The following is a 12,877-nucleotide window of genomic DNA, read 5'->3' on the forward strand; positions in this document are numbered from 1 at the left end:
GCAGATTTTTGGCACTGTGATTTGTGAGGCTGTGGAAGCCAAGTCGAAATGCTCGCCAAGCCGAATGAGGGGTTTTAGGTCTTACATCTCAGAGGCATGAGGTTGACTGAGTAGGGGTGATCAATCTGGCAAAAATACCATATAATTATTTGTTCAGGCTGGCTTATGATCCACAATTTTATCACACTTTTTTATGCTGGTTGTTAAGACTATTTTGCAAAGTTACTGAATATAGCAAGAAAACTAATTTCCCTATTGATTAAATTATACCTCTACACCAGGGACGTCCAATCTTATCCACAAAGTGCCGGAGTGGGTGCAGGGTTTCATTCCAACCGAGCAGAGCCACACCTGATTCCACCTGTTTAATCAGTTGCTCTTGGCTTTCAATACACTCAGGTGTGGCTCCTGCTTGTTTGGAATGAAAACCTGCATTGTTTTGATTTTATTACACTTCTGCCAGTATTACAGCTAAGAAATGGCAGAAATATATATAGAAAAATATGTTATAATGAGAATCAACTATTTTTAGAAGTCTCTTAAAACGTTGATGGGTATTATATCCTTGAGCAGGTAAAATGTACCGGTATCAGTATTTTCTCATCAGCAGTGACTTTATAAAACCTGTTTGTTTACTTGGGCGCTGTTTCCGGCTGCGGTGCTGTTCAAGTCTGTGTTATCTGGATTCTAGCACAGTCTTTGGGTGCCTTATTTCTTGGTGGTTAAAGAAATTTGTTGCTTCCTCGTCTACTCTTGGGTATTATTGTATTGTTGGTATCAGAGCACTTGAGCTGGGCTAGGACACAACTTGCCATCCATGTTGGAGTGTTTTCAGTGCAATGGACAGAATGTGTTTAATATCATGATACATGCGATCTCTGTAAAAACAGATTGTGGAGACATTTTAATCGTCACAATTTAAGATCATCGTATCGGCCACTCCTACGGCTGAATATTTCAGTCAGAAGATGGTATATATGTGAAACTTACATGATCCGTTTAGGAGCATTTAGATAATGTCAGACAGTGTATAATAATCCAATCCCACTGTCTGATTTTCTGTGGTTTCTGTTATTGGACATGGTATGAAGAGCAGCAGCTGTAGCATGGTGGCTTTATTTATACAGAGTGTTTAATGAGTGAAAGTGTGGAGTAGAAGCGAGAGAGTCAGCAGTGTGTTGGAGTGTGGGAGTGTTCGTAAACTTTAATCTGTCAGGACCATGACTCAGTCACAAGTGCACATTCAACTGTTTAGACTGGAGAGATGTGCAGCCGCTCACTTGAAAACCTCATTTTGTTTAGCAGTGCTTAGCAAACAAAAGCAGTAATTGCAAAAATTGATCATGTATGCTAGGTGCTTAGCAAGCGAAATCAAATGCTGTGTCTTTCCTTTATCGCTCCTTCAAGCATTAACATGTCTAACGATAAATGTCATCTCTTTCTCTTACCTGCTCAGAAACTTCAGAAAGTCTGATTAATTGCACATTCTTATATTTTATATATATAAATACCTTGAACCTACAGTGCATTGGTGCAAAATATCACTCCATCATTTTTACTTTGTACTCTTCGTCTCTCTGCGGTTTCCTCACTAATCAGTCTCAGTATTTTACTCTTTGGGAATGCTGATGGTTTGGAGAGATTTTCTGTAAGGTTCAGGATGTGCTAGAGGTCGGGATGATGACAGCCACAAAGAACATGTAGCTGGAGATGGAGATCCATTATGCATGCAGCTCAGGGCTTAAATAATACACAGAGAGAGTTTAGGTATCTGATTCCAAGAGCTGGCATAAATGACAAAGCAAAGATATTCTCTCTCTCTCTCTCTCTCTCTCTCTCTCTCTCTCTCTCTCTCTGGTCACTGCAGCTCTACGCTCATCTGTTTCTTACCTAATGTTCTCCTCCATTCAGTAGAAGCTGAATGGATAAGCACAGTGTAACTGTATAACAGCATTTACAACAAAATTGCCCCTGGCATTTCAGCATGCAGCAGTTAGAGAGTATGTGGGATTCTTATAGGAAATGTATCATAACAATCTCAGCACTGAAACCAGACATGTGTACTCCAGCAGATTTCATCACACCGTATTTACAGAAACATCACCCAGAACATTAACCTCAATCTGTACAGTGCTCACCTTATCTTCCATTTTACATAGCAGTGCTGTTGGACCTGTCAGAATGGAGGAATATAATCATATCTAATCAGTGTAGACTTGAAACACATTAGATTTGTGAAGTTCAGGGAGTTGAATATAAAGGAAGAAAATTGTGAACCTAATACAGAACCTTGTGGGTCTCCATACTGCACTGAATACTCTCAAACAAACAGCTTTTGAGTTGATCTAAGATCTAAATGAGACAGTAAAGATGTACAACATAAATAAACATGTGGTGTGTAGATTATCAGTATGGTAAATGGCCTGCACTTGTAGAGTGCCTTTTAACTCATTTATCACTCTGTGTGCAAACACATTTATCCATCGTTCTCAGGAGTGTTTACACCAGAATTTTGATGAAAATCCAGTTATTTTGGAAAATCATTTGTAGCCTACGTTTTACTCCTGAGTTTGTGTGAATTTGGATTTATGGAGATTCTCTATGATGAACTGCGACTGAGTTTCTGTGATTTTTATAAACAGATTGTCGAGTTTAAATCATTTATTTACACAAAAATTTATTGACCATTTTGTGAAACTCAGTTATTTATGACTTGAAAGAAAGCAAATAGAAAAGAAATCCATATATTAAGACAAATAAGACTAGCCATTCAATGAAGACAAAAGTAATGGCACTCTATAAAAAGAGGAAGAGTTAATGCGTGTCTGTGGTAGCTGACACTGCAGTGGCTGAGCTGCGTTACTGGAACATTTAGCGCACACCACACGTAGGAAGCCACTGTTTAGGTTGCCTTTTATGGAGTTTTGTGGGCATGGATAAAGATTAATCAGCTCTTCCAGTGGTCATTAATGGCTGATTGGTGTTTATCAACATACACACGTGTATACAAAGAAACTTTTGTAACTCTGTCTGGAATTTTTAGTTTAAAAACATTTATACAACTTTACTAAAAGATGATAAATGAGACTCATTAATTTTAAACTTGCCAAGCTAAAATATGGCATTTTCCCAGAAGAACTATAACTGGAAAGATTTTTGCCAGAAAAGCGTTGCTGGGTCACTGCAGGCTTCAGAGAGAGACATTCTGAGTGATTATTTGTGGCAGTTTGGATGCAGCAGGATTTCACTTCACTCACGCTGGTGTAATCTGGAACTGTAATCTCTCCTCACTGTTAATAACGGTTTGGTTTTATGTGTGAAATTTGAGTAAAGAATGATTTTGTGCCCTTTCTCTAGAAAGTGAAGAATTCGGGCCTGTCTTCATCCAGGAGCCAGATGACGCCATCTTCTCTCTGGACTCTGAAGATAAGAAAGTTATAATGAGCTGTGAAGCGAGAGGAAATCCTGCTCCTACATACAGGTACAGATATGAGCACGTCATTAACGTGGGTAAAACATTAATATACTGGATAATAAATGACATTTGCTTTATCATGAGTTTTACTATCAAAACTAAGACTTCTACAGCTTTTGGATTTAGAGCAGCAGACAAACTGCACAGGTTTAACTTAAACTAAAGGGTTTGATTAGTATCTGTTGGGTGAAATGATTCAATATTATTTTTTATAAACATTTAGTTTTAGTTTATTTATATTCAGTCCGGTATTTGAGCTTGGTTTGCCGAGCCCTGTTTCGGAAGTTGAACTCATTGTGTGTTTTGCATCGGGTTTTGACGGGATGTATTACGGCTTTGGTGAGTGATTGTACTTCACCAATGATTGATCTGTTAGATGAATCACAGACTGGAGCATGAAAGAAAGGCTGCTCAGACTAATTGATTCAGTCTATGGTATTTGACCGAACTGCCAGACACTGATACAATTTAATCATGGCTCATAATTTAGATCAATATCACTGTCTAGCCTCCTAATGCATAATGCACCATTTCCTATCAGGCTGTTCAGTTTCGAGCAGCAGGGAAGTGTTTAGCATGGGTCAAGTGAAAAAAAGCATCATTTTAAATAAAATGTAAAAAATGACCAGAGGTTTTCAGTATTTCATTTCAGTTGTGCTGTTTTCTTTCTTTAATTCACACTTCTGCATTTACAGTTGGCTGATCAATGGAACAGATGTTGACGTTGAGGCTGACTCACGCTACCGTTTGATTGATGGGAACTTGATCATAATAAATGCCAGCGAGGCCACCGATTTCGGGAAGTACCAGTGCAGAGCCGAGAACAGCATGGGAGCTGTCCTGAGCCGGGAAGCCTTCCTGCAGTTCGCCTGTGAGTAACGCTCTGTAAATCATTCTGCACTGTGTAAGGTGACATGTAAATCAGCACAGATGCAGACATGAGCTCTGTTTGTCTAAATTAGCTCCTGAGAGAAAGTGTTAAGAGTAGCGCTGTTGTGCTGAAAGACTAAAATGCTGAAATAGGACAGGGACAGGATATACTGTGGCTTTGTTGCTAAACGCCGCTTCCTGCATCACACACAGCAGCTCAGTTACACACATTGTGTGTCACAGATTAATCCTTTACATTTAACTCCTGGCTTCCTCTTTAGATCTGCTTAATTTAAACTGCATGAAGTCATTCCCATGAGGAGATGAAGTGAGGTTGCTGGCTGTGCCATGGTTTCTTGGATGCATTCTTAAGAACAGGCCTGACAATCATACCTATTAGTGACCTGAGTGCTGTGGCTCACTGGTGAGCTCGAGCAGAAAGCACATTTATTCCCCAGTAATCCTTCGGGCTTTGCTTCAAAACATCAGCACAAGCCAGAGAGCAGAGGTCCAGAGGCACAAAGCTCAGTGAAAACACACGGATAGTTTTCTTTGCTGCTTCCCCAGGAGCAGCAGCCTTAAAGGTCTTATTGACACATCTACACAAAGCGTCACTTCACTGTTTCCTAAACTTTTTGGCTGAACATGGTGCAGTTGATGCAACACATTCTTCCAGGCGTACAGTTAGGAAACGTATTTCAGGAGCCAAGCCACAGACTGCAGTATTTTTTTTTTTCTTTCTGCAGAAATGGACACCACTGATCTCACAGCCGACTGATTTCCCTGAAGGCTTTTTATAAGTTTGCTATCTCAGTCCACCTTTTATCATTTTGCTGCCAGCACCAAGGTTCCTTCTGCTACTTTTGGATTTTATTGGACTTTTAAAACCAGCCTCAGGAACTCTGAAACTGTGTTGATAGGCTTGGCAGTGGGGTTTTATACATTTACACACCGGCTCGAGTTTGCTTTACTCAATGTGCTTTCAGTTTCTTCCAAATTCCTACACAAACAAAACCAGACCTTGCTGCTTTGCCAAGATTTTCCATGAATGCCCTGTTCCAGTTTTGGAGGCATCTCTGGTTTTAACCTTGTGGTTGTTGTCTCCTTGGCAGGAACATTAGCAGCCTGTCAGCGAGACAAAGGAAAGTCTCCTGCAGCAGGAACTGTTGTGCATAACGTATGGTGACCATTTATCATGCTGTTGGAAGCTCTGGGATCTTTTCATCTTTTTCGTGTGGGGAAATCTTTCACGTCTGATTGGGTGCTTCATCCATACTAAACAGGAGATCAGTACTTCTGTGGTTGTAGCATAATTAAGACTTTTATGGAAAATGCAGAATAAACTGGATAAATGGGTGTCCAAATGTAGATAAAGGAGGACAAATAAAATGTTGGTCAGATTACATATCTGAAACAGAGCTGTACACGTTCTGTAGTATCTTCTGCTCCATAATTTCATATGTAATGGATGGAGCATCCACCAATATAGAGATTTGAACTTTGGTGGAAAAGAAGAAGGAAACACACAACAGTGCTGGGTTTTAGTATTCTTTCTGCAGTCTTGTGTCTGTCCTTATCGGATCCTTTTTTGTTTTGACATGAAAAGCTGAAACGCTGAACTCCTAGGCTCAGGTTAGTTTGCAGGCCAGACTTTAAAGCTCCATGAAGAAGGGACTCTTCTGATCTGACTCCCTTGTGAGATCCTCTCCTGTATCTGAAGACAAGTAGGAGGATGTGAATAAGGTAAAGAGCATCAGAGAGAAAGCAGAGCTGGAGAAATCAGCATGGGGTTCTTCTTCACATTACTCCTACCTCTGTCCCTCAATACCAGAGCCATCAGGGGGCTTGGAAACATTCACCCACCTGGAGAAAGGATCAATTTGGAGTTGAGGAGGAAGAACTGTGGGGGTTTACAGAGCTCAGAAAGTGACCTGGAAATCTAAAGCAATGGATGTGAGGATAGGCGAGCGTACTTCATCCAGGAGGAACACAAAAAGGGTGTTCATGTGAAACACCAAGGATCAACACAGCCAGGATTATAGAAGAAAACTTCTGGGAGCGTCTTGGTATTTATTCTCCAAACCATCTCACTGCTGCATCCTGAGTGAAATCACTGGACCGAGAAATTTTTTCCTAGAAAAACAGCAACACAAATCTTCTGTCTTAATTACACACAGTCAGATCCAGACAGATGATTACCCAAATGAGAGAAGCATCAACTTGAATCGATTTGTGCCTTATCTTCTATCTCTCTTCTCTCTCTCTCTCTTTTCCTCCATATTGTTGAGGACAGATGAATATTGATTCCTGTAGTTGTGTCTCATGTTACGGTGTGAGCTTAAGACTCTGGAGAAAACGAGACAAAGAGAGACGAACGAGGAAGAGGGAAAAAAAAAAACTAAACGTCACCAGATTTTAAACTCTTTCCTGACTTCAGTTTTTTTTTTTTTTACTAATCCTCACTTGGAAATTTCAAACATCTTAATAAAATTCTATGATTTTACTAGTGATGTTTATTTCACTCTGATTTTAGGATAAAAGGGAAATGGCACCAAAAAAAAACCCTGATAGTCACAATGCCTTGTGTCCTCCATTTAAAGAACTTCAGCTGACTGTGGGAACTTTATTTATTTCATTTCTTCAATCTCCTCTTAACAACAACAAAGGAAAATCTATTTTCCCATTTAGACTACAGAAGGCTCCATTGATTGTCTATAATTCATATGTCATGGAGGAAGTGAGGGGTCGAGGATTCAGCACTGATATGGGGAATAAAGAGCCAATGACAGGGACTGATAAATCAATAACAAACTCCGTGACAAGAGGGTTAAGAAGATTTCAATTATTTAAAAGCTTTATTATTTTTATTATCTCTTGACAGCTTGTTAGAGGAGCTCGACCTCTTCAGAGAACACGTGCCACACTTATACCCGTGTCCTTCCCAACGCTGAGTGGGTGAACAGGAGGAAGTTCTCCAGTGAGGTCATGACCTCATGTTTAAACAACCAAACCGGAACATTTTGACGTAATCGCAGGCGGGTCAACCATCAACCACACTCTGTGTTATATATTTTCTGCTAGAAGAGACAGACAGCACAGTAACTGGTTGCGTCAAACATGATTTTATAAAGGCCGTTGTGCTTGTGCCCTTCAGCGAGTGTGTGGAATTTGGTTGTAAACATGTTTATTTTGCAAAGGATTCAGTCTTTTTGAACATGTTGTGATGAGACGTGATTATAAAAGCTCCATTTTTGACCTCGACGGTGTGAGACAAGTGTTGAGTAAGAATCTCTTGCTCCAATTTCCTTATTATTTATTTATTTATTTATTTATTTATTAAACTGCTGAAAACGTGCATGCTGTCAGATGAAAACACGACTAACTACAAACACAAAGAACTTTCCAGCTATTGATTAATTAAACTTTTCCAGGTCTGAGTGGAACCTGTGATTTTGAGTCGAAAGCTGAACACGCCAACGTTGACGTGCTTTGAACACATAAAGCAGAACACATCTTTACATCACACAGCTTCGGGGCGTGTCATCGCCTCTGATACTGCGCTCACAAATCTCTATAGATATTTTGTGCCAAAGTGTAATATTATTTTTTGAATGGGCTCATGTTAATTCCTCAGCACACGCCGATCTGCATAAGACACGTGTATGAGTTAGCTGAGCCTCGAGTTCACACCAGGTAGAGAGGTAGAGATTAGAGTTAGGCTCAAGATCGGGACAGGAGACAAAACCTGAAACTCAAATAACAAATGTGAAGAACGTTAACGCTGAAGAAAGCAGTGAGATGACGAGCCAATGTCAATACAGAACAACGCAGCTACTCGCATCACGACTAACTGCCTACAGTGTTTATGGATTTGATGTGAAACATTTCTACAATAAAACACCACTTCTCTACCTAATCCCTAAAACTGTACACACTTATGAGGTATGAGTTGTGCTAATCTCTCACTAGTGTGTGTTCGTGTCAGATAGACCAGCATAAAGATGTGTTTCGACAGTGAGGTAGTGAAATAAGCTCCGCCTCCAATACCAGACATCACAGTACGTCATGTCATGTTGCATCATGTCAAGGCCAAGTCACAAGTTTGTAGGAAGTTTAATTTTATTTAAAACCAGACATAATCATAAGAGATAATGCAGTTTAAGACCATGCTTTGTGTAACAGAAACAAATTATTCCCTAGCAGCAGCACACCATCACTAACCTCCACCAAATAAACCCATAAACATTACTTTATATCTTCTAGTCGTATTCATCCTTCGGACTGAACTCGGTTCGTATGCACACATTCACATTACAGCTTAAAATCCTCTCTCACAGGAAGTGATGTCTCACTAACCAATCAAACGCTTCAAACACTTTCTATCTGATTACTCCGTGTTCCTGCTGATTGGATCGGAAGCGATGTGTCTCAGACTGCACTGTTCTTCTGACATGCCATTTTATCCTGAACACCAACAATGCTCTAATTTACACACAGTTCAGCTGTTATTTATCTGCGATGACCTCAGGCTTTTCTTCCTGTTTCCTCTTAATGCTTTGAATTATTCGCCTGAATGGCAGTGATTTTTAAGCGATTTGCAGCTGTAAGAGAAGAAATCTGGTTGTGTTGTGGTTTTTATAAAGAGAGCAGGGAAGGAGACGACAGGAAATGGACGACGTGCGAAACGGTTTTCGGGTACACTGAATGAAAATGCAGAAAAGAGACGACTTTCCAAAAATAGGAATAATAACAACGATCATTTCCTAAACAGAAAAAGGAAAATATGGAGAAGTAATGATATAATAAAAGAAATAGTGTGTGTATGTGTTTTGTAAAAGCCGCCCCCTGTTCGGCGCTTGGTCATGGGCTCCTGCTGTGTCACATCACCTGCAGAATTAAAATGTCTTCATATTAGTGTGGAAGAGAAAAATCAAAGCTGCCCACAAACGTGTGGAAATCATGTGAAAAGTGTGACACATTCATCTCCTGCGTTCTGTCAGTTCACAACGCTCAGATTAATGACCTTCACATCTGTTAGCTGGAGAGCAGAGTATAAAGCTTTTTTTTTTAGCATCAACACAGTATGTGTGTGTGTGTGTGTGTGTGTGTGTGTGTGTGTGTGTATGTTCACTCTGACTGATGTGTGTCTGGAGATATCGGTGTTGTCTTTGATCTTCAGCAGAGAAATCGCATGAAACTGAGTAATTGTGTAGTGACTTATGAATTTGGATAGTGTTAGGGTTAGTGTTAGTGTTAGGGGTTAGTGTTAGTGTTAGGGGGTTAGGGTTAGCGTTAGGGTTAGTGTTAGGGTTAGGGTTAGTGTTAGGGTTAGGGGTTAGTGTTAGTGTTAAGGGTTAGGGTTAGGGTTGGTGTTGGGGTTAAGGTTAGTGTCAGTGTTAGGGGTTAGTGTTAGGGCTAGTGTTAGGGTTAAGGGTTAGGGTTAGTGTCAGGGTTAGTGTTAGGGTTAGAGTTAGGGGTTAGTGTTAGTGTTTAGGGTTGGTGTTGGGGTTAAGGTTAGTGTCAGTGTTAGGGGTTAGTGTTAGGGCTAGTGTTAGGGTTAAGGGTTAGGGTTAGTGTTAGGGGTTAGTGTTACGGTTAGGGTTAGTGTTAAGGGTTAGTGTTAGTGTTAGGGTTAGGGTTAGAGTTAGTGTTAGGGTTAGGGTTAGTGTTAGCAGTTAGTGTTAGTGTTAGTGTTAGGGGTTAGTGTTAAGGGTTAGGGGTTAGTGTTAGTGTTAGGGTTAGGGGTTAGGGTTAGTGTTAGTGATAGGGGGTAAGTGTTAGGGTTAGTGTTAGGATTAGGGTTAGTGTTAGCAGTTAGTGTTAGTGTTAGTGTTAGGGGTTAGTGTTAAGGGTTAGGGGTTAGTGTTAGTGTTAGGGTTAGGGTTAGTGTTAGTGATAGGGGGTAAGTGTTAGGGTTAGTGTTAGGATTAGGGTTAGGGGGTTAGTGTTAGTGTTAGGGGTTAGTGTTAGAAGTTAGTGTTAGGGGGTTAGTGTTAGAGGTTAGTGTTAGTGTTAGGGGATTAGTGTTAGGGCATTAGTGTTAGGGGTTAGTGTAAGTGTTAGGGGATTAGTGTTAGGGTTAGTGTTAGTGTTAGGGGTTAATGTTTGTGTTAGGGCATTAGTGTTAGGGTTAGTGTTAGGGGTTAATGTTTGTGTTAGGGCATTAGTGTTAGGGGTTAGTGTTAGTGTTAGGGGATTAGTGTTAGGGTTAGTGCAGCAGCTGAACAGCAGAAGTTTTTACTTGCGGATGTTCTGGTGTTTAACGTTTCCTTTCCTCTTGGTGAACACGTGAAGTGTGTTTACTCAGTTACACAACTGACCTTTACACACTTTACTGCTCGACTGGAACTGAGTCCTGATGGATGCGGAATGTTCACGTCTGTTTGAACCTTAATCTGAAATGTTCCTCTCTGTACCACTGACACTTTATTTAATCTGATTATCTGGACAAGGAGCCGCTTTTTGTATTTATTAGATAAGATGATGTACATCAGATGTAATCATGTTCATTCTAAATGTGTTTACGTATATGATTAGTGTATCCGGGTTTAGATCAGAGGGATAACTGCTGCTGATGGTGACTACAGTGAGAGCGAAAATATCCAATATATAATCAATATTGAATCCTCTAATAATGTCTTAATACATCTCTCTCTGTCTCTCTCTCTCTCTCGCTCTCTGTCTCTGTCTCTCTCTCTTTCTCTCGCTGTCTGTCTCTCTCTGTCTCTCTCTCTCTCTCGCTCTCTGTCTCTGTCTCTCTCTCTTTCTCTCGCTGTCTGTCTCTCTCTGTCTCTCTCTCTCTCTTGCTCTCTGTCTCTGTCTCTCTCTCTTTCTCTCGCTGTCTGTCTCTCTCTGTCTCTCTCTCTCTTGCTCTCTGTCTCTGTCTCTCTCTCTTTCTTTCGCTGTCTGTCTCTCTCTGTCTCTCTCTTTCTCTTGCACTCTGTCTCTGTCTCTCTCTCGCTCTCTGTCTCTCTCTCTGTCTCTCTCTGTCTCTCTCTCGCTCTCTGTCTCTCTCTCTCTCTCTCTCTCAGTCTCTCTCTCTCTGTCTCTCTGTCTCTGAATCTCTCTCTATCTCTGTCTCTCTCTGTCTCTCTCTGTCTCTCTGTCTCTCGCTCTGTGGTAAAATTAGTGATTAGTGTATATCAGTGGAGATCTTCAAGGTAAAGAAAAAACAGCTTCATAAACTCAGGCTTCATACAAGAAAGTTTATTTATTTATTTATTTATTTATTTATTTATTTATTTGTTTGTTTGTTTGTTTGTTTAGACTTAACATGTGCCACAGTCAGATTTTCAAGGTTAAAAAAAAAAGAGGGAGCTGAAATGATGAAGAGAACAGCCTTCAGAGTCAGGGCCAGTTTCCTCAAAGCAGGTGATCATATTACATCTCAGAGAGAGACGGAGAGAGAGAGAGATAGAGACAGAGAGAGAGATAGAGAGATAGAGAGAGAAAGAGATGCTTACACATATCAACACAGTATAATTATCTGATGAAAAAAGTGAAAATGTTCTCAATTTCCTCAAATTCCTGATCTGGCATTTGGAGAGCTCTCAAGGTGTTAATGGCTTTGGGTGAGTTTAGATGCTTTAAATACCACTGGAGGTCGGCTTTAGAACCCGGTTCCCCACGGAGCCGAGCTGCTGCTGAGGACACGGGCAGTAAATCTGAGCAGGCCTCTGGCAGAGCGTCACGTTCTCCCATACACAGCACTCGGCCTTTAATCTGCAGGTCAGATTCATCGTCTGAACCACAGCCAGTCATTCTAATACCCTGTGTGTGTGTGTGTGTGTGTGTGTGTGTGTGTGTGTGTGTGTGTGTGTTCACAGATCTCAGTGCTTTCAGTGGGCGAGCGAGAGGAGGTGTGTCTGTCAGAGAAGGTCAGGGAGTAGTGCTGATGTGTATGCCTCCTCCTCATTCACCTGGTAAGTTGTCTGTCTCACTCCCTCTGTCCAAACTGTCTTACTGTCTGTCTCACTCCCTCTGTCCAAACTGTCTTACTGTCTGTCTCACTCCCTCTGTCCAAACTGTCTTACTGTCTGTCTCACTCCCTCTGTCCAAACTGTCTTACTGTCTGTCTCACTCCCTCTGTCCAAACTGTCTTACTGTCTGTCTCACTCCCTCTGTCCAAACTGTCTTACTGTCTGTCTTATGACACAGAAAAGCAACAAATCCGAATGATTTGTCTGGAATGATTCCTCTGATGGTCTGGTGATCTGATGGTCTGATGTTTCTTCAGTTCCCCACTCGTAAATTTAGTTCTTACCTGGAGTTAGTTCTCATTTACTGTTTAACGCAAAAAAAAAACCTTATAACTGTAGTTTTATCCTGTTATATATTACCTGACATTAAATGTGTATAGAGGCATTACATATCTGCTGACCATACAGTGCTGTGCATAAGTATTCGTACATCTGTGTGTGTGTTAGTGTTACAACCTGGTAATAAAATGGACTTAATCTGGATTTTATGTCATGAATCTACATAAAACATCCCATAATACTGAAATGTGGGAATATGAATATAGTTTCCATA

General features: G+C 40.6%; 1 protein-coding gene across 2 annotated transcripts in view; it reads left to right on the forward strand.

Moving 5' to 3' along the window:
- Positions 1-12,877, forward strand: part of cntn5 (contactin 5) — a 147,757-nt gene that overhangs the window by 69,260 nt on the left and 65,620 nt on the right. For both annotated transcript variants that reach the window (XM_053622376.1, XM_053622377.1), the window contains exons 4-6: positions 3,358-3,481; positions 4,171-4,346; positions 12,172-12,267. In XM_053622376.1, coding sequence (XP_053478351.1) covers positions 3,358-3,481; positions 4,171-4,346; positions 12,172-12,267 — 396 coding nt within the window. The remainder of the gene's footprint in view (positions 1-3,357; positions 3,482-4,170; positions 4,347-12,171; positions 12,268-12,877) is intronic.

This window comes from Ictalurus furcatus, chromosome 4 (assembly GCF_023375685.1).
Source record: "Ictalurus furcatus strain D&B chromosome 4, Billie_1.0, whole genome shotgun sequence".
NCBI classification, from domain to species: domain Eukaryota; kingdom Metazoa; phylum Chordata; class Actinopteri; order Siluriformes; family Ictaluridae; genus Ictalurus; species Ictalurus furcatus.